At 36.7% G+C, this 26,457-nt stretch overlaps 10 protein-coding genes across 10 annotated transcripts; 3 read left to right on the top strand and 7 right to left on the bottom strand.

The window, feature by feature from the left end:
• Window positions 1-497: 497 nt before the first annotated feature.
• Window positions 498-2,069, top strand: C5L36_0A05580 (uncharacterized protein; the record flags this gene model as incomplete). The annotated part of the gene is made up of 1 exon (XM_029463580.1): window positions 498-2,069. One exon carries the CDS (start codon window positions 498-500, stop codon window positions 2,067-2,069), a length of 1,572 nt encoding a protein of 523 aa, XP_029319440.1.
• A 326-nt stretch (window positions 2,070-2,395) lies between these two features.
• Window positions 2,396-2,929, top strand: C5L36_0A05570 (uncharacterized protein; the record flags this gene model as incomplete). Its single annotated transcript, XM_029463579.1, has 1 exon — window positions 2,396-2,929. The coding sequence occupies one exon, from the start codon at window positions 2,396-2,398 to the stop codon at window positions 2,927-2,929; it is 534 nt and encodes a 177-aa protein (XP_029319439.1).
• A 462-nt stretch (window positions 2,930-3,391) lies between these two features.
• C5L36_0A05560 (uncharacterized protein) lies at window positions 3,392-4,900 on the top strand (the record flags this gene model as incomplete). The annotated part of the gene is made up of 1 exon (XM_029463578.1): window positions 3,392-4,900. The coding sequence occupies one exon, from the start codon at window positions 3,392-3,394 to the stop codon at window positions 4,898-4,900; it is 1,509 nt and encodes a 502-aa protein (XP_029319438.1).
• A 48-nt stretch (window positions 4,901-4,948) lies between these two features.
• On the bottom strand, window positions 4,949-6,193 carry C5L36_0A05550 (uncharacterized protein; the record flags this gene model as incomplete). The annotated part of the gene is made up of 1 exon (XM_029463577.1): window positions 4,949-6,193. The coding sequence occupies one exon, from the start codon at window positions 6,191-6,193 to the stop codon at window positions 4,949-4,951; it is 1,245 nt and encodes a 414-aa protein (XP_029319437.1).
• Window positions 6,194-6,668: 475 nt separating this feature from the next.
• C5L36_0A05540 (uncharacterized protein) lies at window positions 6,669-7,244 on the bottom strand (the record flags this gene model as incomplete). Its single annotated transcript, XM_029463576.1, has 2 exons — window positions 6,669-6,923; window positions 7,230-7,244. 2 exons carry the CDS (start codon window positions 7,242-7,244, stop codon window positions 6,669-6,671), a joined length of 270 nt encoding a protein of 89 aa, XP_029319436.1.
• A 913-nt stretch (window positions 7,245-8,157) lies between these two features.
• C5L36_0A05530 (uncharacterized protein) lies at window positions 8,158-11,286 on the bottom strand (the record flags this gene model as incomplete). The annotated part of the gene is made up of 1 exon (XM_029463575.1): window positions 8,158-11,286. The coding sequence occupies one exon, from the start codon at window positions 11,284-11,286 to the stop codon at window positions 8,158-8,160; it is 3,129 nt and encodes a 1,042-aa protein (XP_029319435.1).
• Window positions 11,287-11,956: 670 nt separating this feature from the next.
• Window positions 11,957-13,660, bottom strand: C5L36_0A05520 (uncharacterized protein; the record flags this gene model as incomplete). Its single annotated transcript, XM_029463574.1, has 1 exon — window positions 11,957-13,660. One exon carries the CDS (start codon window positions 13,658-13,660, stop codon window positions 11,957-11,959), a length of 1,704 nt encoding a protein of 567 aa, XP_029319434.1.
• A 3,317-nt stretch (window positions 13,661-16,977) lies between these two features.
• Window positions 16,978-18,078, bottom strand: C5L36_0A05515 (uncharacterized protein; the record flags this gene model as incomplete). The annotated part of the gene is made up of 1 exon (XM_029463573.1): window positions 16,978-18,078. The coding sequence occupies one exon, from the start codon at window positions 18,076-18,078 to the stop codon at window positions 16,978-16,980; it is 1,101 nt and encodes a 366-aa protein (XP_029319433.1).
• Window positions 18,079-20,468: 2,390 nt separating this feature from the next.
• Window positions 20,469-21,695, bottom strand: C5L36_0A05510 (uncharacterized protein; the record flags this gene model as incomplete). The annotated part of the gene is made up of 1 exon (XM_029463572.1): window positions 20,469-21,695. One exon carries the CDS (start codon window positions 21,693-21,695, stop codon window positions 20,469-20,471), a length of 1,227 nt encoding a protein of 408 aa, XP_029319432.1.
• Window positions 21,696-22,755: 1,060 nt separating this feature from the next.
• On the bottom strand, window positions 22,756-24,675 carry C5L36_0A05500 (uncharacterized protein; the record flags this gene model as incomplete). Its single annotated transcript, XM_029463571.1, has 1 exon — window positions 22,756-24,675. The coding sequence occupies one exon, from the start codon at window positions 24,673-24,675 to the stop codon at window positions 22,756-22,758; it is 1,920 nt and encodes a 639-aa protein (XP_029319431.1).
• Between the last annotated feature and the right edge of the window lie 1,782 nt (window positions 24,676-26,457).

Genomic DNA, 26,457 nt, shown 5'->3' with positions numbered 1-26,457 from the left:
TTTAGTTCGTTTTATCCATATACCCCTCCTTCTTTAGTTCTTAGCTGGTTAAATATGTCTTTATAAGTAACACAGTAATATAAGGTTTACAACTTCAAGCAATCCGATGTCGGAATTGCCAACTCCTTATTATTCCATGGGATGCGGAGAATTAATTTTCCGTACCAAGGGACTATTTGCTCCTTTCTCTCTCTCTCCTCCCCAATAATCGCGCTAAACCCCTTGGTGTAATTTTCCCCTCCCCCGAGAAACCAGGATGAAAACTTCCGCCACATCATCGCTTTCGGAATTGAAACAATATGAAAATCTCACCATCTATTACTGCCGTCCATTTCCCCGCTTGTTGTATATCCATTGGTTGCTAGGCAACGCCTGACTTCAAAGGTTATTTTTCAGTATTACCTGTATAAAAGGGGAATATACATCCTATGCTTTTTCTTGCAAGATCAATTGATTAGCTGAGACGCTTGATTATGCACAATACCAAAAGATAGCAAATGTCTGATTTAGAGTCACAACATACACGAGAAGAGCTCGATAAGTCCGAGGATGAGGAAATCCAACTCATCAATGAAAGCCGGCCACCAAAGTTGGATAAAGAGACGATCAAGCGGTATCTGAAAACCAGATTCACTGAGCTATTGCCAACAAAGCAACAGATGAAACAAAATAAACATTTGTTGAATCCATTGCCAGGCTTGAGAATGATGGGTCGTAGACAATGGCTGATGTTTCTGAGTGCCTTCTGCGCATGGACCTGGGACGCGTATGATTTCTTTACAGTGTCTCTAAACACCGTACAATTGGCCAAAGATTTTGATAAGAACGTCAAGGACATTACATGGGGGATTACACTTGTGTTGATGCTAAGATCAGTGGGGGGTATCACTTTTGGTTATTTGGGTGATAGGTATGGTAGAAAATGGCCTTTGGTTGCAAACTTGTTAATTGTTTGTATTCTAGAAATCGGAAGCGGGTTTATCAAAACCTATAGGCAATTTCTAGGCGTGAGAGCACTATTTGGTATTTGTTTAGGGGGGGTTTATGGTAATGCCACTGCCACTGCATTGGATGATTGTCCTACAGAAGCCAGAGGGTTCATTGGTGGGTTGTTGCAACAGGGTTATGCTTTTGGTTATTTGCTTGCCGTTGTATTTAAAAGAGCTATTGCTGACAATTCGTCACATAAGTGGAGAGCTACCTTTTGGTTTGGTGCTGGTATTTCCTTTCTATTTGCACTTTTCAGAGCCTCTTTACCTGAAACAAAGGCATTTCTAAGAAAAAAGGAGATTGAGAGGTACAACAAGGAACACGGGATTTATCAACCAACATTCCAAATGAAAATTGTGGAATCGTTGAAGAACTACTGGTTGATGATGATATACCTTGTTTTGTTTATGTCGGGATTCTCATTTATGTCACATTCATCACAAGATTTGTATCCTACCCTATTGACTGTGAGATACTCCTTTTCAGAGAACAAGGCCACAGTGACCAATTGCGTTGCCAATATCGGTGCATTTATTGGCGGTGTATTTACCGGCCATATCTCTAACTTTTTGGGCAGACGGTTGACGATCATGTTGATATGCATCTTTGGAGGTGCGTTGATTTACCCTTGGGCTTTTATTGATGGCACAGGTATCAATGCAGGAGTTTTCTTTCTACAATGGTGTGTGCAAGGTGGACTAGGGGTCGTGCCTTCGCATTTATCGGAGTTAGCACCACCTGATTTACGTGCATTTGTCGTTGGAATCAGTTATCAATTAGGTAACCTTGCCGCTTCAGCCTCTTCGACAATCGAAACGACAATTGGTGAACAGTTCCCAATGACTTCACCAAGTGGCGAACCCATCTACGACTACGCAAAAGTCATGGCCATATTTGTAGGTTGCGTCTTTGCTTTTGTCCTTATAGTCACCTTATTTGGCCCAGAGAGAAGGAATGCATCCTTTGAGAATGCTGTAACTACTAATGAGGAGTTCGGCAATTCCGCCGGAGCCGTTGACAAGATTGAGCACGTGGAAGAATGCATTGTTCCAAAGCACGCTCGTAACCAGCAATGTTAACCCCAGAAGCTTCCATGTATGATGTATGTTTGTATTTTATTTATATCCTTATCTCTTTAATAGCTGAAATATGCAGGGGGTTAATTTATGACCCTTTTTACATCCCCCTTCTACCCCTTTAAGACGTATTATCTTGCCAGAGGAGGACGAATAACAACAAGGTGATGCCACAAGGGCCTCCATTGTCGGATCCACATTGCGCTCCAAAGGGAGATCCCCTGGTTATAAATGTGGAGACACCGCCCCACCTCCTTTACAGGCTGGTGTAGTTGTCTGTATTTTACAGATGATATCGACAAACTTGGTCCATTCCTTTGCGTCGTTGGATGGGGAAGCAGAATAAGGCCAGGAAGAAGGCCTTTACCCGGAGAAGTAAAACCGGGTGTTTGACATGTCGGAAACGAAGAATCAAATGCGACGAGACAAGGCCGATGTGTAGAAACTGTGTGAAATCTTGCAGAAACTGCATCTACAGACACGGCACCGCCATTGCAGGCCAAGAGGTTGCTCAGGTTGACTATACGCAGAACAATGGCGTTGTTACCCGTTTCTTACCAACCCCAATTCGGTTACAACCAAAAATGCAACCGGCTTATTATAGATCACTTTCTCGAACTCTAGAACCATTAGAATACGTTGTTGTTCCTGCATTTTATCTTTTGCAACGATATATACCTAACCAATATGACAACTACGTATCATATTTAGTTAGACGTACATCCCACGCTATTTTCCTTCAACCTTCAAACGGTACCTTCTCTAGTGAAAATCATTTAGAACCTTCCTCGAACCCGCCATTGTTGAAATTGCATCAACACTCTAGTTACTACCATTCATACTTGCATCCTCCAACCCAATAGCATATTGTCTTGGATTTGTTTCTTTGTGTCTTCTTCCTTTTTCTTTTTCTTTTTCTTTTTCTTTTTCTTTTTCTTTTTCTTTTTCTTTTTCTTTAAATGCCCAAATATTTTACCCGGAGTTGGCTTTTCTAATGCTTTATGACTTTTCGAATCGAACTATATAGTTATTTTAATAAGGGGAAAATCAATTAATCTCTTTGCTACAATTTAGTTGCTTCCAATGCTGCTTGGCTTTTTTTTTTCTTCTTCTCTGAACAGACCAAGAAATTTTCAATTTTAGGAAATGTACGATAAGAAATTTTTCAGGTTGTTGGCGGACTCAAAATTTTAATCTTCGCTTGAGTTACCTGTTCTTAGAAATACAATGCAATGCAAGGTAACAGGGGCTGAAATTTCCACCACTACGACATGAAGATGTACATTTCAGATTCTCTTTCATCATAACTGCAAGTATAGGCACCAATGCACACGTTGCTAATTCTTTTGCTCTCATTAAGGACAGCAAGTGCAGTTTCACTGCGTGGTATATCACCAGAAAATCTTCACCTTTATGAACCTGACCCCAATGGTAATTGGCGTTGTTTGAACAACCCAGAGATAGTCATACCATATGACCGTATAAATGATGATTACTGCGACTGTCCTGATGGTTCTGATGAGCCTGGGACAAATGCCTGCTTCAGTTCTCAGTTTTTTTGTTTGAACGAGGGCTTCAAGAGTAACTACATACCAAGTTGGAAAGTCGATGATGGCGTTTGTGATTATGATGTTTGTTGTGACGGTAGCGACGAACCAGAAGGAGTTTGTGAAAATAAATGTGAACAGCTGAGGAAAGAATGGCTAGAGAATGTCCAAATACACAACCGGAACATCCAGAGGGGATTAATACTCAAGAATAAGTTGATAGACCACGCAAAAGTAATAAAGGAAGACCTAAACCGAGAGTATCATGAAATTGAAAGTGATATTGACGAACTACAATCATTCTTAGAGGAATTGGAAACGGAAAAGAAATCCATGGACAAAAATGCGGTCTTCATTATGGATAAGTTCAAGAATGTGGAGGGGAAACTTGATGAGACCGAAATCAAACTAGCTAATTCTTTGTCACAAATGAAGGAATATATTGAAAAATTAGAATCTTTAGAAAAAGTTTTGCAGAAAATGAACAACGAGTATAACCATAATTTCAATGATCCGGCAGTAAAAAGTGCTGCACAGGAATATCTTAACTTTGCCGCTTCCGTTGACAATACGAGAATTAACTTTAACGACATAATCATTAAGATAAAGGGTGAATTTGATTCAACAAAGTTAGAAATATCGAACTTGAGGGATAGCATACTAGAACTAAAATCAGAAAAAAAGCAATCAGAATTAGAACCAACAGTAATAGACCATATAATGGATGTATTAGGTACTGTTTGCAAGGAAATTGTTGAGGGCTTCCTCGGAATTAATACAGAAACAAACTTAGAAACGGTGGAAAAAGGTTCTTCGAATTTGCAGAAGAAAAGCGATTCATCAATTGACGACCAAATTTCTGAAGTGCAATCAACGTTGAAGTCGAAAAGGTCTAAATTAAATCAACTAAATGATGAATTATCTAAAAACTACGGCCCCGATGATATACTTCGTGCAATGGCTGAATGTGTTACATCACACATCGGCGATTATGATTATAAGCTTTGCCTGACTTCGACCGTAGAGCAAATTAATTCCGATGGTAGAAGTACTAGAATCGGTAGGTTTGAGAATATACAATATTCACAGGAAAAGAAAAATTATGAGTTGTTGTTTACAGGAGGGGAAAAATGCTGGAATGGTCCTTATAGAGAAGCGGTTGTTGATATTGTTTGCGGTGACAAATTGGGAATCAAATTGGTTACTGAACCTGAAAAGTGCGTTTATCAATTCAAAGTCGTTTCCCCCTTAGGTTGCTTCGAAGAGGACATATTAACTATAGAATAATATATTATAATAAATATAAAAAAAAATAGACATGCTACATATGTTGACTTATTTAACATAAACCATAACTGAAGTTATATCGTCTGGTTTACCACCAATATAATCTTGATTAGTCAGAGAAGTTAATTTCTGGGAAAACACACTCTTATAATTGGTATTTAAACTCAACACTGTAGTCTGCTGAACTAGATTCTTGTTTAGGCTGCCCAAGCTCTCATTTAAGTTGACACCATCATTGACATTGTCATTCAAGTAAAGTTCTATATCTTCTGGAAGAATATTATCAACCATACCATCGGTTGTAAAGACCACAATGTCACCACTGCGTAACTTAGATTCATAATTATCACACTCATCAGGTTCGTTCATTAGATAAGCGGTTCCTCTTTTCTTTGCAGCATCTAAGAAATCTTGTGGGATTACTGATAGCTGATAAGGTGCGTTGAAATAGTGCACCTGCTCTGAAGATTGTTGGATACACTTATACTTTTCGTTCTCGTCCTTACGGAAAACACCAAACCATGAATCACCTAGATTCAAGGTTGACAATCTTCCATTGTTACCGTCAATTATACCAAAGCAAACAGTTGTTGAACCAACTTTGACTATCCCTTCTTCCTTCACTTGTTCATAAGCTAGGCTTAATATTTCCATAGGAGTCAACTTTGGTGACTCCAAGTAAATTTTAGTTATTTTGTTGGCCAACTCTCTGCTGATGGCACTCGAATCATAACCTTGTTCAGCCCACCCACCAACACCATCCAATACGCCAACAACGATACCAATTTCAGTATATGCCAATATATAGTTATCTTCACCTGTTGGAGATTCGTATACATTCTTAGCATTCAACAGTTTAAAGTTCTGGACAAACTCACCATCATCATAAACTCCGTCGTCTGCTGATGCATTGTTTTTCAACCTATCTTTTGGGGAATAAGCAACCGAAACAGTATATGATAATGCCGAATCAACAAATACCTTAGTGAATTGCTCACCATTTGCAAAGCTACGAAATCTACGAAAGGCTTCGTCTGTGGAAGAGCTAAATTTTCTGGTTGAACCTATTTTGGTGAAACATGAGTTAGAGTTCTTGAAAGATCCGTATTCGTTCGAAAATGAAATGTTGGCATTTTTTGTTCTATGTTTTTGTCTTGAAGAATGGAAGCCAGCCCTCTGGTTTCCCGTTTGTATGGATGGCAATGTATATTTAATTTTCAACGTGACATTTGGCCTCGCAAGAATGTTCCCATCGAGTAACTTTGATGTAATGGCCACTATTCTTTTGGACATACTAGATGAAATGATAAATCAATCAATATAGTATAATGATACAGCAAAAAACCTTCCAAGTGTATAATAATGCAAAGTAGACACTAAAAAAAGTATCCCAAGTTAATAGATAGCAAACGGGTCAATGGAAGACACACTAAATCAAGTAATCCGGCCTTTTCAATGACTGAGAGAATAAAGTACAATACAAGATAATACAACTTCTACTCCACAGAGAAGGAAAAATCTAATGAATTAATAAAATCCAAGGCGAGGTCATGTTTTCTCCGCCTCCGAGAATTGAGGGAGTTTTTCAATTTATAAGAATATGGGGTTTGTGGATACCGTGTAGCTGAGACTGTGTTACTCCAATATCTCTCTCAGTGATTCTACTTTGAAAGGGTTAAATTTTATAAAAAATAAATAATATGTGAAGGGAATGTAGATATTAAACATGTAATATAGCACATGGGAAAACCAATTCTGGAATCTAGAATTAGTTATCTAAAGATGCAATAGCAGATTCAATAGCCTTAGCAAAGTCCAAGTTTGGGTTCTCTAAATCAAAGCTTGCAGATTCGTCCTTCTTTGGAGGATGTGCTAACTTGTACTGTTCCTTTGCTTCAGCAATCAACTTGATCTTTCTCTGGTATTCCTCCTCTTCCTTCTTCTTAGCATGGGCTGCCTTTAAGGAAAGGTCGTGGGTAAAACCATATGCAACACCAGCAATTAAAGCAGAGTATCTGAAAACCTAGATTCAATGTATCGTGGTGGTAAATGTTAGTAATTCGATCAAAGAGTCTATATAGTCTCCTGAGAAACTCCAACACACGTTTCTCATGCTGGATTCAACAGAGTATCCTCATATATTTTCAAAGAACAACAAGGTCGTGCTTGCGAAAACAATTGCTCAGTTGTGTTGAGTCACTATTTCATCCTCTTGAGTGTGTTTGTTTGCAGAATAATTTTTATTCTTCAATGCTTCACCTTGTTCCCAACTGTACCAAGCCTGCTCCTTCTAAAGGACATTGTCACAGAAAACCGTTAGTGTACATACGTTTAAGGTAGACATATCTGAGTTACTATTCTGAGTCTAACCTCCTCTCTCCTGGAAACCTTCTCCTACCTCATGTGCTCCTTCCCATTCTCATCCATTTCAACTCTCAGCGTCTCTCTAACAAACCGCGCGCCATACAAAATTTCGGATGTTGCCAATAATTGGCTATACGTGATAAATTGGAGAGACTCTTTCGGGGGGCAGACAGCCAATAGACCACTTCGCCAACTTCTTAACTCTAGACTACATCATCACAATGGGGGGATGGGAGAGATAGATTGTGTTGACATTCCAAAGAAACGATAATTTCTTGCAAGTAAACAAAGTGGCTATGTATCTAGCACAGTTTGTCGGCCACCGGGGTTGTAAGAGGAAGGAGAAGTAGGTGCTGCGTAACCATACATACCTCTTTTTTTCTCCTTTTTTTTTTCTTGCAGTATGAAAGTCGCATTTCTCACCAAATGCTCTATAAGGCCGCCTGGATATTTTATTACCCGATTCAGTAATTTTTTTTTTGGGGCAACTTCCTTTAACAGGAGAGGTCAAATCTGACCGTCTTGGATGCTGCCTTGCTCCTAGTTATCCCCATGTAGGGAACATAGCTCGGGGAATCCAACAGACCGAAGTTTATACGGTACATGTTTGGACGAATTGCTGTAAAGGATGCGTGAATAGGCCAGTATGCGTGTCACGTTTCTGTTTTTGACTATAGTTACGATTATGCTATACTAAACTTTATCCATTTGTTTTGGTCTCTGACATATCGACTATTGGACATTTGGGGCCATATAGACACGTTGTAACTAGTGAAAAAAAAAGATTTGCACTGAACGACAAACTTGTTGGTGATTGCTCCATCTCAAACCGTTCAATTCTATATATGTATTTTCTTACTTACACAGCAATGGATTTATACATAACGTGTTGCTCAAGCATTGTTTAGGACATAATTCTTGATCTTGTCTCTCTCTGCACGCAAGCGCTCTTGCTCCTTGGTCACATTCATAGCAATTTTCGAACTTTCAGGAACAAGAATGTTTTTCGGTTGAACCTTCTTTCCTGCTCGGTTTAGTAACGTAAACTTTATTCTTCCAACAGATTTATCATTGTTCTCAGGACTCGAGTCTTCAGAATTTTTCAATTTGTACAGGATTGATTCTGGCGTTCCGATTCTATCACTCAACAAACCTTTGTTCAAAGATGAGGAATTGTTTCCCTGTAAACTCTCGTCCAGTATTTTCTTGAATTCAATATCTAGCTTGGCTTCATGGAAAGCCTGGTCAGGATCGTCCATACCGTCATCATTATCATCATCTAGAACGACCTCATGCTTACCCTCTTCAATGTCACTCTCGTCTGAATCATCGTTTTCACTATTATCTTCACTATCGTCGTCACTTTCATCCTCACCAGATCCTCCATCATCACTTTCACTTTCATCATAGTTGTTATCTTGGACAACCGGCTTCAATCCAATTGCTTCATTCATATCAACCTCACCATCGCTTTCATCATCTTCCTCGTCACTCTCTGAGCTAGCTTCACTGCCATCACTGGCCTCACTTGCATCATTATCATCTTCGTCCAATGCTTCTTTATCCTTCTCCTCGTTACTTTCTGTCGGCTTAGTTGATAGTGCACTTTGAAGTTCTGCCACCGCTTCTGAATATGACTTAGGCTTAGTAACATTGTCCACTTTCCAGTACTTTCTCAAGTGTTCATATGCTTCATTCAAATTGCTATCTAAGTCAACGCTCAAGGGCTGATCTTTGGTAAAAATATAATAGTTGAAGAATTTTATAAATGTTATGATGAGACTGATTTGATTCTTCTTCAATATATCTGGTTGCAACCTATTTAACATTAGAGAAACTAATCTGATTCTGAAATGGTCATCAGGAGGGTCAAGCTCAGCATACGTGTTTTTATTCGGATAGTTGTTGGAATGTCCGAAACATACAATTTTGTATAACATTGGAACTAACAAATCTTTGCTGATGATATTCTGATTCACAAATTCAGTGAAGTAAATGCATTGCGCTATCCTAGTTCTCGAGCTTTGATAATCATTATTCTCCAACCCAACTGTTATATCTTCAATCACTTGGTCAACAACAACAGTTCTTAATGAGTGATTAGAATTTAAAGTTAAATCCTTGAATATAGACGCCAAATATTTAATATTCATGTAGCTGACATCTGCAGCATTTGAGAAGATTTTTTCAATTCTATTGTAGATTGTAAGATTGTTCCAATCAGCGCATTTAATCGTATTACTTACGATCTTGTAGGTCTTTTTATTAAGCTGGGTTTTGATCAAATAAAGTAGAAATCTTTCTTCCTTCAACAATTCCATTTTCTTTTGTGCCCTTGGGCGTTGCGGTTTCAATGAAAGTAGAAAAACCCTGACGGCCAGTTTGTCACTGTGGGAGAATTTTTTAGTCTTATAAAGTTGCACCAACAACTGTATTAGTTCTCTGGTATAGTCTTTGTACTCATCATCATACAACAATATTTTGGAGCAACCCTCAAACATTAAAGATAACAAATCAATGTTACCATTTACTTCAATATTTAAAATTAATGTTCTGATTTTGTGGAAAATAACATGGATTGGAACCATTTTGAATTTGATTAATTCTGAGAAAATTATAATGTCTTTCTCTGTAATTGTATCATGATGTATTTGGAATCTAAAACTTTTGTCTAGCCTAGTAATTAAATCCTCAATACATTTTTCAAAGTATTTTTGGTTAATCTTCAAGAATCTTGCAATGTTTTTAAATTTGGACACGTCTTTTAACTCGACAATATGCTTACTCAATCTATTCCTCGATGCCCTATTACTCAACCCCCATTCCCAAAAATCAACGACAATGTCGTCAACATCCTTAGTGGTTTCCGCTATATCTAACCTTGATATTATGTCTACTATTTTGGCACCCTTAACATCGCTGACTTGAATTTTAGAATTGACAGATTCAATCGCTTCCTTGGATACAATAGACTCCAAGTTCGGAATATCTTCGTAGAATCTTCTCATATCTTCATTGTCCCATAATTGATTGCTTTTTTGCGTCTGTTGTACCAATGTTACTTTGGAGGTCTCACCCTTCTCCATTTCCGCTTCAAGTTTTGGCAATTCAACACCAACCATAGGGCAGGCATACTCGCAATATCCTTTGAACTCTTGAAAAATAAGATCCAGTTCGTCGGCGGTGTTTTCCATATTTTCAACTATTTTACCAGTCTTTATTGCTATTACCTTCGCAGTAGCTTTCATCTTGATGATATTCTTATAGTACTTTTCAGTAAAAGAGACTGCATTTTCAGTGTAAGATTTGAATAGTCTTCGTATAAAGATCATATAGTTTTCTTCGTGCCTCGGGTTATCTTCAAAGATTATACTCCCAAACCTTTTCAAGAACGAAGTCATAACAGATAAGGTTATTCCAGAGTCTGGCTCGTAGCTCATGACCTGTTTTAAAACAGGAATAATCACTGGAATGTCCCCCTTTTTAGCATTCTTAAGCTTCATCAGGAACAGAGGCAATTCACTATCCGGCATGTCATCAAGATTTCTAAAGACTCCTGTTAAATACAATTCCATTGTTAGTTTTAATAAATTTCGAGTTTTGGTAGCCTGGTCTTTTTCCTCTTTTTTGGCTAGTTTTTCGGTGGGATGCACAAATGAATTAACAAAATAAAGTTCAATAAAAGGCGTGAATTTCGTTGTAAATCGTTGATGTAGGGAAGACACAACTTCTACTGCACTTTGGAGATCAACATTCTTAGAAACTTTACCTAGTGATTCACATAATGCAGAGGAGATCTCATTCAGATATTTTTCTAGCGATGTCGATCTGATTCCATCAATAAACTGTTTTTCACTCTCTTTGGTTATCCCAGCTCTAATTCTTTTAATAAAGGCCGTATTTTTCTTTAAACTTGTGTCTAGACTGGCGCCAGTTTTGAAAACATCTTCACCTGCCCAAGCACGTGAATTAGCTTTGTAGAGCTCAACTCTCCTTTTTTCAAAGTCATCTGTACGAGACATCTGTGTTTTATTTAGGGCTCCACTGTTCGATGTCGCAGTGGTTAGGGATGATGTTTAACCCATCAATCTCATTTTTGAAAAAAAAGATCACCAAACTTGTCATTCTCGCGACTAGAGGTGGAAAATGAAAAAAAATCACTAAATTTCCATTTTCAGAATAACGTTAAAATATCAAAAATAGACATTGAAAAACTGAGTAATTAGTTATAAAAAATAGAAGAGAATAATAATGGTACGTCAAAAGGGTAGAAATAGCTTAATATCTAGTACGCAAATGGAGAAAAAAGTTAGTAAGAGCGGTAACCGAATGTCATCTGTTCCGACTTCAGTAGTGTACCTTGAGTTCTAGTGAAGAGCAACCTTTTGAACCGCGTTATATATAACTTTGTGCTACCCATGCCAAGATGAGCCAATGTTTATAGCTCACAAATTGTTTCAAGGATATTATAAGTACGAAAATTTAGTTTGCAACGATCAAAGAGCAAAAAAATGTTGGACGGTCAATGAGTAGAAGGAATATTGGCTAGCAACTTTTTTTCTTCGAGAACTTAGTCATACGGTAAAAAATGTGACTGAAGATAAATTATACTCTGTTTCTGAGGAGAGCCGGTTTTTCTTCTGAACAACAGTACATCATGGGGTTGCTACGTCTTTTCTATTTTTGTCAATCTCATATAACTGTGATCGGGAGTGTCATTGGTTTAAGCCTTCCATGTTTTGTTGTAAAGTGTAGCTCCAACTTGTACATTCTTCCAAAGAGACAATGCTGAAACCCAGGAACTAACGTTATTTTTTTATTAAAAATTTCCTTGAAGTTAAACTCTAATGGCATCCTAACATTGCATTGGAGGCTTTTTTTGGCTGAGTCATAGTTCCAAACCAGGTTTAAAGTTTTCCTTTTGAATAGGTTTGGAAGTTTAGTTTCACTATATTCAAATTGAGTTAACGAATCCAATAGCTTAAATAGTCGTGGATGGATATCCAGGCCCTCTTGAGAAAGTTTTATTACTTCAGCTTGCAGCCTCTTAAATTTATCAAACTGTGATACTATTTTTTCTTTTCCCAAGCTGATAAAAGAACTATCAAACTCCACTGGTAGCTTATAATTTGCATGTATGTCAACAGCAGTTATTTCAGGCTCTATTGTTATAATGGAAGGAATCCCCTTCACATCCTTTTGATTGATTAGCTGAAATTCCAAGGAAAGTGTAACGCTTGGGTAGGTCAACGGACACGATGTATGTGAGTATGCAAAAAAACTCTGAATAGTAACATATTCGGAAATGTCAGCTGTAGCTTTAATATTACCTAATACAGTTCCAAAAAGTGGCTTCCTTACCCGTGTTGTAACTTCTTGTGATTTCTTTGGAACTTGCAAGTCACAATTGGTTTGGCATTTATGCTTTCCTACTGAACTGTAGATTATATCTATCTGATCATGTTCCTCTTTAATCCCCACGTCAAACAACATCTTTTTTTCCTTCAGCTCTTCAATTGACTCCCTAACGTACTTTTCAAGATTAAATAACTGCTCATTAGTAGTGCCATACGGGATATGATCACTAAACGTCAAATGCGTCCCTACTTTGAAATCATGAAAGACACCAGCTAGAAGTACAAAATCTGACTTATGCGCTTTATTTGTATAATTAGGTGGGGTCTTACCAATAAATTTCGCTTTTATAGTATATGAAACATAATCACCAAGCTTTGCATAGTCTTTAACCTCATCAATTTTCTTTCCTGAAATGTTAATATGTTTGCAACCAAAAGATGGTGGCACCTTCATGTGCTCAGTCAATTGACGTTCGCAGCAGTTATCAAGAAGGTACTTTGGTATTCTAAATTGGAAAAACTGTTTCATAAAAGCTTTAGGATAGAGCAAGGTTTCAGAAAGGTGTTGATAAGGAGGCACAATTGATGCTTCTAAATCTATCATATTGATGATTGTTTTTGTAATTGCTTTGTTATACTTATGACTAAAAATACCAACATCACACTCCAATGATACAACTATCTGCTCTATAGGAATAATTGTGTTACCGTTGTTTTCTAAGTGGACGTAACCTGAAATAATTTCTCCAGGTGAATAGACTTTTGTGGGATACTTCAACTTAATCACACTCTCAATGGATTTATTTACCTGCTGTAGTGTATCAATACAATCTAAAAGCTTAGGTGCTTCAATTGGTGAACTGCTTCTGAGATTTGCTCTTTGATTAGGAGAAGCCAGCAAAAAATTTTCTTCGTAGGTTGGAGGATTTGTTGTTTCATTCTTCTCAACTACACGACGATGGTATAGGTGATCATGTAGCTGAAAAGACGGCAATATGTCGTATATTTGCTCTCTTTCGCAAACATTAACTAATTGCATGATAATATATAAAGGTGATTACAGAAGAATTAACGCAATAGAAGACAAGAAAGAGAACACGAACAAGAAATAACAAAACTTGGGTGGCAAATCTTGCTATGCAACTACAAATCGAAAGAAAATGATTCATCATTGTTGTCTAGTCTTATTTTTTAATAATTTTCAGGATTTTATTTCACCATTTCTGGATATATACGCAAACAAAAAAAAAAGCGGCGCACTTTTAGGTGCCAGTTTCATTGTATTTCTTGCTTTAGTTGACCACAATTGTTTATGATTGTAGAAAATGCAATTTTTGACAACCTTTGTCACCACCACTTTCTATGTTAATGCAACTTCACTATAGATGTTTACGTTTTGCTATACAAGACTGATTTTGTCTTACAAAAAGATCATCAAGCGGATGGCCGTCTCAAGGGGCTCTAAATACTTTTTCTTTCAACAGTTTTCTGAGGTGCATCCTTAAAAACTTTTTAAAACAATGCACTTTCTTACCTCTCGGACTTAGTCTTTGGCCGCGGTCTCGATTCTTACTGACAAGAACATGTAGAGCGCATATGGATTCCAGAAGATTTCCTACAGGAGTGCTTTGGAATCTGTCATCAGAGATAGGTATATCCTTTTTCCATTGATTTAATTTGTTTCCATCTTACACAAGATAAACCAATCATTGGCCAGCTTTTGGTTTTGTAAAAGTACATTGTAATACTTCGCATAGTAATTAGCTTTGTCATTTGTTCTCGCATTACTCATGTTGAATAGTTTTTGTTCACATTGGCGAGTCGGCTCTCTATAAATATCGGCTATATAGATTTCTCATTAACTGTCTTTTGGTTCTTACCGTCTGGATGAGGAAATACCAGCTGTAGAGTGAAAAGTTTCCAAACTCCCTCTATCCTTAACCTTCTACCAGGGATCTTCTTTACAATACAAATTAGTGCATATATCCATACTTCACCGAAAGATTCGTTGAGATTGAGCCAAACACGGATAAAAATGTAGGATTTTTGAGTTCACTATCTAAGAGCTTCGGTAATCTGTGGTCATTTGTGGAATATAACTTTTTCTTAGTCTAGTGACTCCCAAACTTTCCTTTACTGATTGAACAAATGTCATTCCTTTGGGATGTGCAAAGCACCACTAAAAACTCCATCACTAGTTTGCTTGGAGATTTTAGCTGATACTAGATAGTTTTCAATGTGCCTACCTCAAATTTTTCTGGCTTTCTGTCACAATTAGATTGGTAGATATCCATGTAGGATTGGGATTTTGCATAGCCTGGTTTAACCTTTGAAATAGCCACACTTGCCGTTTTAATAAAGGTCGTGGTATGCACATATCTGTTTAAATGCCTGTAATACCCCAAACAAATATCCAATAATTACTAATATTTTACATTTTCACCGTGTCTGAAACGTAGGAGACATTATCATCATTTTTTTGGTGATTTCATAAAACTGTCTATTATATAAGCCAAAAGATACAACCTTCTCACGTTTACACTATAATCTTCAAAAAAATAAGCATGTACTGCAAAGGAACTAATTTTAACTATTGCTTCAAAGACGTGAGTCATAAAAAAAGATAATTGGCAAAATTATTTGTAGCATACATAGAGCTTAAAGGCGAATAAATTGTTCTCCCATAATATAAGAATTTTAATTTTATATAGTAAGTGCATGGCATTGTGTAGATTGTGTAGCTACACCGTCTTCTTACTAATGTATCTTGTCGATTTTGAATTGTGGATTCAAAATCAATATCATGTCCATATTGCTGTCCTTTGCTGGAGTCTTTTTACTTGATTTTTATTTCATCTACGGCAAATTAGAAAGCAGTAATAACATCAGCAAAGTTGTTGCTAGCATTAATTCTCTGTCGCTGCTCACCCTTCCTCCAAAAAATATGCCAACCACTTGTACTTCAAATTCCACTAATCCATTTCAGTTTGAAACATCGTATAGTTGAACGGAAGTAACAACTTAAAAATAACAATTCCTGAACCTTTGGTGGATACTGACAACTTCTTAACCTAGTTACGTCTTTTGCTGATTATTTGAAATATTGATATTGTCCATAGGAAGGTAAAAAAAAACTGCTGATTGCTTCTTCTCCTCATGGTGGTATCTCTAGTTGAACCTCGAAATTTTAAGTGCCTTCCAAACAGTTTTTCAACTAGTTAGTATAAAAATTAATCGTCAGTTTTGCATTTAACATTCTTGCAAACACGCATTTTTGAAAACAAAAAACAAAGCCTTTGGCATCAGACAAATAAAACTGTAACAGAAGAGTTGTTTCTATCTCATTATTTTGCTATGTATAGATTAGAGATCAATTCTAACCATCCTTTTGAGTTACTACTGAGATACTGAAAAGGTAAACTAGTTCTAGGCTCATTTCTGCATAACAGTGTTAAGTATACAAAAACAATCAAAATGTTCTTGAAACAAAAGAAGTATTTTCGGTGAATACTGTTGGTTTTTCTCTCAAGATAAGCAAACCTTTCAAGATACATTCTCAGTATCATGTTATCTCCCTTTTATTGCTACTGTACACCCGTGTGGACGGGTGTAAATAATGAAGAACGGAAGTTTTATCGTAAGGAAACCGTCTGGTCTTAATAAGTTTTGGGGAAATTTCCAAATTCGGTCTGTTAATACCACTTCTAAACCATCCTTTTAGCAAACGATTTAACTTAGTTCAGCCAGTGTTACTGCTTTTCAAGCAAATAAACTAACGATAGTTGGAGATTAATAGTTTTATTCACTTAAAAGTATAAATTTCGTACGCTGGTCGTTTAAACAAAAAGGGTTTTCAATAAAACCTTAAATTTCTTTATTCAAAGGTTGTAAAGTATGGATTTGACTTTGTCTTGACAGGAGCTGCACTAATGTAACCTCGATTGCCTTTTTTTTTAATGCCTCATTTCTTCCGAATCTTGTCCATCTATACAATCAAATTAAATATTATTGTTACCATCCGCTGAAGTTTTCTCCCCTGAAAAAATGTACAATTCTTGGTAGCCAAAAAGAGTTTACAAACTCCATTTGTGTCAATATCAAAAGATTTTCAAATAATAATTTTGATGTAACAAATCCTACTGCAACATAAAATGTGACATATTCAAGCTTTCAGGCAATATAGCTGTTGCTTTTTTGATGTAAGTTCGCGATTCTTGTTTGCGAGGTGACACAAAAAGAGAGTTACATTAACAGAGGACCTGAAAAAACTCGGGTAATTTTAAGATTCTCGTTGACACTATGCTGATCATCATTAAACAAAGACTAAAAACATAAGGGTTTTCTTTTTTTATCGGTTCAAACAACATGTATAGGTAAAAAAGTAACACCACCTTTACCTGTTTTGGTTGTGATGTTTAATTCAAGTTTATGTAGCCTTGCAAAAAGACAAGTTTGAAATCCAGGCAACAATGTTATTTTATGCTTAGTAATATTCTTAATGTCAAATTCTAAAGGTATTTCCACTGTACTCCTGAAAGATTTAAAGGACCTATTGTATTCCCAGCTCAAATTAACATTTTGCTTTCTAAATAAACCGCTTATTGGTATTTCTTGGTAAACAAAGTGCGTTAACGAATCTAATGTCTTAATCAAGGGCGTTGGAACAGGAATACCTTGCTTTGAAAGCTTTATAACTTTAGACAGGTAGACTAAAAACTTGCTAAAGTATGAGACAATTTCTTTTTTATTGTGAAGTAAAAAAAAGTCATCGAAAACGACAGGAAGATGTTTTTCAGACTGTATATCTATAATTACCAGTGTGGGTTCGATGGCAATAAACGTTGGATAGTCAGGCTTGTCACTTAGATTTGCAGGCTTGAATTCCAACTCCAATTTAACTTTGGGAAGGTTCTGAGAGAAAGAAGAATCGAATTTATAGAAGCTTTGGAGTGTATTCATTTTGCAAATTTCGGGGATAATAGTAAAGATACCTGAAACATTTGAAAAGAAGCCTTTTTTAAAATCAATGTCCACAATACAGTTTCCTTTAGATAATGCCACAATGCCCTCTTTTAGCTGGTATGTTGCTTTTTTGTGAGTGCTGTTTATAATGTCTGACTGTTCTTTTTCTGTCTCAATCCCAATATCATAAAGCATCTTTCTCTCTTCCATCTCTGCAATTGATTTAACTACGTATCTTTCGATTTCGTTCAATTGCTCAATTGTAGTACCATTTGATGTAATATCATTCCCATGTGAACGCAATTCTACCCTTAGTTCATGGCATATCTTCTTTACCTGGAATAAGTCAGGTTCCGGTTTGTTTTGTTTGCCAATATAGGTTTCTCTGCCAAAAAAACTTGTCTGTAAATAGTACGACACATACTCTCCTGGTTTGGCAAAATCGTTTACCCAATTTTGTTTTTTCTCTGAAACATTAACATGCCGATGACCCATGGATGGAGGCAATTTTAGATGCTCAATGAATTGGCGAGAGCAACAATCATCAAGTGTGTAGTGTGGAATTTTGAATTGAAAATGAAACTGAATTGACTCACTGGGATATAGTAGGGTTTTAGGAACAACGCCGTCGATAAGGTGGTCTTACAGAAGCTTCATAATCAACCGTTTTAATGATGTTGCGAGAGACCAATTTATTATATCTGTGACTGAACATTCCTATTTCACATTCCAAGGACACAATTACTTGTTCCAGTAAGATGATTGCTGTGGATTCATTCTTCACTCGAACATAGCCAAATATAGTATCGCCCGGAGTGAATGTCGTGGAGGAATTTTGCAACCTTATGCTTGCCTTTAATGCCAAGTTTTTTTGTCTTGGCTTGGAAATATTGTTGGTGGGTTTCATAGCACTGCTGGGAAATATTGAAGTCTGCACCGGATTGTCGGAAGAAATTGGACAGAAACAAAGCTCTTCATAGTTTGGTGGTTGGCAATGTGGTTCTTTATTAGATAAGGAAAAGTTGTAAATGTGGTTATCCAACTGATATGAAGGTAATATGTCGTAAAATGGATTCATCTCGGAACGGTATTTTCTACTATTTGTCAGGCGTATACTTTCCCTTTGGTTTAGATAGAGCTAACGGAATTGAAAAAGCATAACTATGCGAAAGAGAAGCAGAGAAACTAGAAACTGCTAACTATCAATTTATAAGAGTGGTACCTGGGTAAATTATTATGCATACAAGTCAACTTTTTAATTAATGACTGATTTGTAAGGGTACATAATTAGTAATTTTTTAGACAATGGAGTTTTACAGAAAAAAAGGGTTGTCTGAAAGTTCTGGATTGGGAGTGAAATTCCACTGGACAATCACGACAAATGTCTACACCAGTCCGATGACTAATCTCTTATTTGAAGCAAAAAGTTACTCAGTTTTCTTGTATTTGCTCTAAGTCCCCTCCTTTTAACTAACAAGCAGGAGTATAACAGAGCTAGAAAGACGGATATGTTTGGCAAACCATGACATTGGGGACAGTTTTGGCTATGGACTGCAGCTTTTGGTGCCTTTTAGTATTAACTCCGGGCAACAGTTGTTTGCGCCGTGCGAGTAAGGATAACCATTCTTTTTTTATTATGCGGCACTGAAATGTGGTTCTGGTAATTTAGCTGGGAGAAGTTTATTCTGCAGGTCATTTTTGTTATTTCCGAGTAATAGAAAAGAGAATGTAGATGTTTTTGAGAGAAAGAGTATGCTTTTTTAGGGATATCCCTTAATTGTTATTTTAGCTAAAACATGACCACTAAATCCACATACTTTGAGTCACGGCAGTTTCTCAACTCTAAGTGATAGAAGTGCTTAACAATTAATTCTTAACAACTAATTTATTAAATTGGTACTATTTTTGTCTAATAGCTCATTTCAGAAAAAAAACTCTAAAGTTTTCCGTAGTGTTCAGAGGAAAAAATTAATGTACGAATGTTAGATTGAACCATTTTCCGCCAAATGTGTCAAAGATATTTTTTTTCCAACAAAACATGCAAAAGAAAAGTAAATGATTTCTTCATGAAAACAAGCACACTAAACTGCATGACAAATCATAAATACCGACATTAACAGGTTTAAGGTTTTTTCCGAGCCTTTGCTGATTACACTGAGAAACCAAACTGACCTCAAACCAAGTGTCTTTTACACATGAATGGTATACAACACAGGTTATATTAGGGCCCAATATATTCTACGGAAAAAGTTGCGTATCAATGTTTTCAACTTATTCTCTGCTAGAATTTCATGTGTGCTTTTTAAGTGTGATTTGCTGTTCAATTACTCCTTACGTTATAGTATATGTTGCTGAGGTTCGGAAGAGTTGATGAAAGTCATAAAGGAAACGCCAGAGCGATTTTGTAATTTCCGTTTTTAGTGGTTGTATAAATAAAGCTGGTGCTACTTTACATGATTACTGTCTACTTACTATGGGAAAAAAGAAAATAACAACAAACAAATCTTTTGTAAAATTCAAGTAGCACATACGTCCATGTATATTTAGAGAAAATGGGTATGGTTACATCACTAAAGGGTTTCTTCTAGGGTATGTAAAGCGCCCTTAAATTATTTTCTACTCAAACCTTTTACTGAAAGTAGCATTTTATTTGCGAGGCTGAAACTGCAGAGTTCGTAATCTTTTTTTTAACAACTAGGTAAAATCACCAAGAAGATACTATGTTAATAATCAACATTTTAACTAAAAATTTACGGAATCAACTTATTATAGCATGTTATATACGAATTCATAAATATATATACCTAGAAAAACCAAGACAAGTCATAAGAAATCCTGTGACTTTATTTTTTTCTTATTTTTTTCTTATTTTCTTAGAAAATTATTTAGTGAACACTGATTGGCAACGATACTGATTCACATTTACCATTTCCAGCTTTAATGTTGAAACAAACCTTATACAATCTTGCGAAAAGACAGTTTTGGAATCCTGGAACTAGAGTAAACTTCTGGCTGGAGAGTGTTTCAACGTTATACTTTAACGGAAAATCTGCAAAACATTTAAACGATTTTGAGTTTGGGTCATAATTCCAATTTAACTTTATAGTTTGCCTTTCCAAGATGTCCTTTACAGGGGTTTCATGGTGTACAAAATGATTCAACGAAATCAAGGTCTCTGATAAAAAGTTGGGAACACAGACACCAGTTTCCTGTAACCTAGTCATTTCATCATGATATGCTTTAAATTTAGCAAACTTTGACATAATTTCACTTTTATCCATTGCTAAAAATGAGTTATCAAAAACAAAAGGTATCTTACCTTCGGATTGCATATCAACGGCAAAAAACACTGGTTCGATATCAATTGAAGAAGGGCAATGTGAACTGCTTTTTGGCTTAGTTGGTTTGAACTCAAAATCTAATTCGACTACCGGGGGTACTCTAGTATTTGACAGAGAATTCAGGTCATCAAGTTCGTAAATGCCAGGAAGAGCTGCAAGCTTATCAATATGAATTTTGATTTCAAGAACTCCAGAAACAGACGAGAAAAGAGATTTGGGAAAATCAAAATTCATATACTTTGAATAATCAGTCATTTGACCCGGATCCTCGTTGTAGGAGAATTTTTGCTTTCCAATTGAACTATAAAGTATGTCACTTTGATCACTTTCCTTCTCAATTCCAATGTCCGAAAGCATCTTTCTTTCCTTTATTTCAGCAATAGAATCAGAAACAGCTTTCTCAAGTGTGTTGAGTTGTTCAATTGTAGTGCCAAAGGGAACATGATCATCAAGTTGATGTACTTTTCCAACTCTAAACGCATGTTGCGTTTTCTTTAATAAAATAAATTCGTGTTCATTTGCGTTCAATTTTTCGCCCATAAATTGTGCTTTGATTGAATAAGTTACAAACTCACCAAACTTAGCAAAATCATGAACAATTTGAGTCCTTTTACTAAAGGAATCAAAGCAATTCAAACCAAAAGAAGGCGGTGCTTTCAAATGTTCGACAAGCTGGTGATCGCAACAATCATCTAAAATATAGTGAGGGATCCTGAAACTGAAGTACACTCTTAGAGACTTTTTCGGGTAAATCAGGGTTTCACCAGTCATGTCGTCGATATGGCAAAGGGAAAGATGCTTCCATGTCTACGATTCTAACAAGGTTTTTTCTATAAGCTTTATTAGACTTAGAGTTGAATATAGAAACATCGCAGTCCAAGGAGACAAAAAGTTGTTCCAATGGGATAATTTCTGAGCCATAGTTTTCAAGGTTGACGTGACCGGCAATGATCTCACCTGGTAGGTATGTTTTCAATGGGTCATTTATGACAATCGATGTTTTCAAAGGAGCATTGACCCTTGGTAATTTGTCAATATTGTTGATAAGATTAAACGATTTAACTGAAGAACTGTACCTGGAGTTTTCAGTTTCTGCTGTGGCTGATTCTGTACAGTCATCTTCGTAAGCTGGTAGTTCGCCAAATTTGTTGTTAGGAAGCAACGCACGGTTGTATATTTGGTTATATAATTGATACGAGGGCAAAACATCGTATAGTTCATCGTTTGGGTTTTTAGATGGTAGCATTGTCGTAGGATTTCTAAATTAGTAGTGTGCTTGCATTTAGTTAAAATTTATCTGGGTTTTGGATGGGGGATAAAAGTTGGAGAAGGAAATAAGTCAAGAGAGGAAAAAAGATGCTTTACTGAGCAAGCTGAAAAATAGGGACATGTACGGGGTTTTATAGTGTAGCAACAACTTAGCTTGGCTTATCTACATATTGTCCCCCCCCCCCCTCCCCCCAAAGGAGCCACAAATTTATCATTCTAGATTGTCTCCTTTCTTACAGCACGAAAAATAAACATAGGATAAGGAAAATCCCCATCGAATGTTGGATGACTAATTCATGCAAAATTTACACCGTAAGATAAGTAATATTCCATTGTTTGCGCTACGGAGATAAGGGGGGATAATAACAAAAAATAACGAGCTAACTCGGAGATACTCGGCAATACTTAACGGGTCTCGGAATTAGGGCTTGATCCGGAGTGTTTGTAGTGGAAAACCAGTGCCTTGTATACACAAGGCTTAAATTAGGTCTGAAATAGTAAGTTCGGTGGATTTGGAATATAGAGGTGAGAAAAGACAAGTTTTAGAAAAAACACAAACAAACTACACAACTACAGCAGGCAAGTACGAGGACAACATCTTCTTCTTGATTTTGACATCCATCCTGACTTTGTATAGTCTTGCCATCAAGCAGGTTTGGAAGCTTGGAACTAACGCTTTTGGTTGGGATTGTAATGCCTTGCTATCGTAGTCTAGAGTCAAGCTTATGAACGCCCTATATTTGTGGGATACGGAATCATATTCCCACTTTGGTGTCATTAAGTAATTTTTGAAAACATGGGGAATATATGTCTCATTGTACTTGGCATGCCCTAAGCCTCGCAAGGCATGGTATACAGTTTTCGGAACCACAAATTTACCCTCTTTGGCCATATAATTCAGCTTGTTATAGTACAAGGCAAACTTGGTTATTGTAGAAGTGACAGCCTTTCTTTCCTGCAGGACAAAGTCGCTATCAAAAGTAACCGGTAACGAATAATGGGATTCTAAGTCGACAGCAATAACGTTAGGTTCAATTTTTAGCACTGAAGGTGGCTTTGAGGCAAAATCTGAAGAAATGAACTCTAAACACAATTGGATTGTGGGTGGTACAATTTCCGAAGCAGTAATTGTCTGCTGTAATAATCTAGGTAAAAAGGATTGAAGTTTCACTGCTTCTCGTACTTGAAATTCAATATTTAATGTACCTGACATCTTGGAAAATAAATCTTTCTTGAAGTGTATCTGGACTGATTTAGTGAACAAATCTGGTTTATACTTTTTACATATAGAATCAGCAGTGACATCATACTGTTGCTTTGCTTTTCCGTTGGAGCTGAAAATAATTTCGTCTTGCTCCTGCAATGCAGTGACACCGACCTTGTTCAACATTCCCCGCTCAGTCATGACCTCAATAGCCTCAATTGCTTGATTCTCCAACAATCGTAGCTGCTCATCAGTGGAGCTTATCAATCGCATGGGTTCTTCCTCTGGAACTGAGCTAGTGACACGGAAATGGTGCTCCACGTTTTTCAAGAAAATGAAATCATAGTTGTGATGCGTGCTCTTGGTATAGAAACGTTTATAAAGATCCAACTTCTTACCAATGAATTGAGCACTAATGTAGAAGGAGACAAATTGATTTGGGGGAGCATAATCCTTAACAACCATAGGAGAAGACGGGTTATCAAACCTTCCATATCCTAGATGATTGTCGATTTTAAGAGCAGCGGCTGTGTTTCGAGCACTTTTCTTATTCAATCCAAATGACGGTGGTGTTTTCAAATGCTCCCAAAGCTGTGAATCACAGCAATCATCCAACACATAATGAGGAATTCTGAACTTGAAGAACTTCTTGATAGGAATGTTTGGATCCAAACGTCTCTTTTCGAAACCAAGATAATTTTTATCCAATGGATCCAACATATGATAAGTATCGTTATCTCCTTCTGCGCCATACATGTTGAAAGAGGCTTCTAAATCATAGGCCGTTATGATTTTCTTTTTAACGACTTTACCATTTGGTGAAACTGTACCAATATCACATTCCATGGAGATCATCACCTGTTCAAAGGGAATTGGGAAGTTGTTTGGATTCTGGAAAAGAACAAATCCGTAAACCATATCACCCGGCTTGTAGGTTTTCAGGGGGTTTGCCTGTTTGAAGGGTACACCCACTTTGTTTAATTCCTCAGTAAGCGTGATCTCTGCTTTGAAAGGCATATTAATTTTTTGTAGCTTGTCTAGGTTGTTCAAAAGAAAGTTTGATGGATCAAGGGAAGTTTGTCTAGACACCACTGTTGATGCAATTGTCGATGAGTCTTCATAGTTTGGAGGTTGATCTACATTGGCCTTATCGTCAATTGGCCGGTTTAACATAAAGTTATGCATCTGGAACGATGGTAAAATGTCAACCAATGTTTCATTGTCATTTTCGTACAGTGGTGGCTGCAAAGACGTGTCTTCGTTGTTACTAGTCCGCATTGGTCAATATAGTATTAAGAGAAAGCTTTAAAGGAAAAAAAGGAGGTCACAGCTTAGTGCTTGTTGTGGAAACAGTATTTTGCCTTCTCTGACAGAGAATGCTGCAATAGAATCAATATTTATGGAATGTTTAGAATAAACACATAGTTACATGACTAATAAACGAATACCCTATTCGGTTGCAAAAGACACATATAACCCTGAAACGCTTCGGTTATCCAAGGCTAATACGGGTGGGTGGTGCAAACGTCCAGGAACGCACATGGTATGGAGATAGCTGAAAAGGGAAGTTGCAACCGGTGAGTCATTTCCTTTGTAAGATGCGACTTGTTAGTATTGTTTATTTTCTAGAAGTTTCTTTGTTAAACAATGTAGAAGCTTACCAGAGACTCACCGGTAACGGTAATGTCAACGGTATAGGATGTAAGATAATCAAAGTATTTTAAGTTTAAGGATAAAGGGAATTTGTATTTAGACAAGTTGCAAAATTGCAAACGTTAATCGGAAGTTGATTTTACACGGGGCTTAGTTTGCTGTTTTTCCCCAAACAGATGTGTGCGGCTTTTAAAAGGATCCGAATTTAAATCTAGCCTTTGGTTTTCAGATGTTTACCAGCTTTATGGTACTCGTATAGAACGCAATTGCTGTTGCAAATAGTTGAAAAAATGAGTCAAGTTTGATGGTTTGTAATCAATCGAGCTGTATGGAAAGTTCCAATAATGGCTTCCCCTCTATTTTTGTGACAAGGTGCGGACGTTAATTTTTCATTGACAATGTTACAACAATGCCGATCATTTATCATGAAGTAGCCGTTTGATAACAAAAAAAACGCTTTGAAGGCAATATTCGAGCTCTTTAAGCATATCAACACGGCTTGGAAAGATAAGCATTAGTCGCATATAACTAATTAGTGGAAAGCCGTAGCAGCATATGGTATTAAAATTAGCGAGTTGGATGTCTCTATAGCGTGTGGTAGTGAGTGGGTATTTTTAACTTAATTTGACATTTAGGGAACCAGTTTAACAACCGGACATGGAAACTAATTTGAAAGTAATACTTCACATTAAGGCGACACAATTACATGTTTAAACTTGATAATTATACCATCCAACAGACCACACGTGTAACCTGAGGGGAAAAGTGAGGCAGTAAATGAAAAAGAAAGTTTCATTTGCCTGTGACTTTTTCAAGCTCTAAGTTTACCAGTTTATAGGAAAGTTCTTTGGTCGCTAATGCATGAGTTTTGGAAAATCAACGTTCTATTATCATAGAAAGTTCCCAACGCTAAGAAGAAAGGAAAAGGTCGATGAAATAGAAAAAAATTCGTAGTAGTTCAAGAGGAAGATACTATTTTCAAGTTAGAGATAAAATCAAGGGTAAAGGGTATTACAAAGATGAAAGGTAACATCGGGGTAGAAGTTTGTGGTACAGTTTGAGGCTACAGAAGAAAGAAGGATTTGCTATCAAAGCAATAAACCTTTTGCTAAAGAGTTCTCAAGTACGTTTTTGCAAGAAAGTTTGGGCTATTCGGCAAACTGCTGTGGGGTTAGTATTTTATATTATAGACTGACAGGAAGTACAAAATTGCTATTCAGTAGTGTAGTTTAAGAACTTTTTCCTATACAGCATGGAAATAAACTCGAAAATACAAACTACTCACAACGATAGAATACGGGAAAGAATAATAGGATATTCCGGTTATTTATAAGAAATTTGGAAAACAACGGATAACCAAAAGTTGATTGTTTCGGAATGTAGTTTTCTCAAAAAGCAAGATGAAGT

The sequence above is a fragment of the Pichia kudriavzevii genome, chromosome 1 (assembly GCF_003054445.1).
Source record: "Pichia kudriavzevii chromosome 1, complete sequence".
In the NCBI taxonomy this organism is placed as follows: Eukaryota; Fungi; Ascomycota; class Pichiomycetes; order Pichiales; family Pichiaceae; genus Pichia; species Pichia kudriavzevii.
The sequence above is the reverse complement of the archived record's forward strand: the minus strand, read 5'-3'. Positions and strand labels throughout refer to the sequence as shown.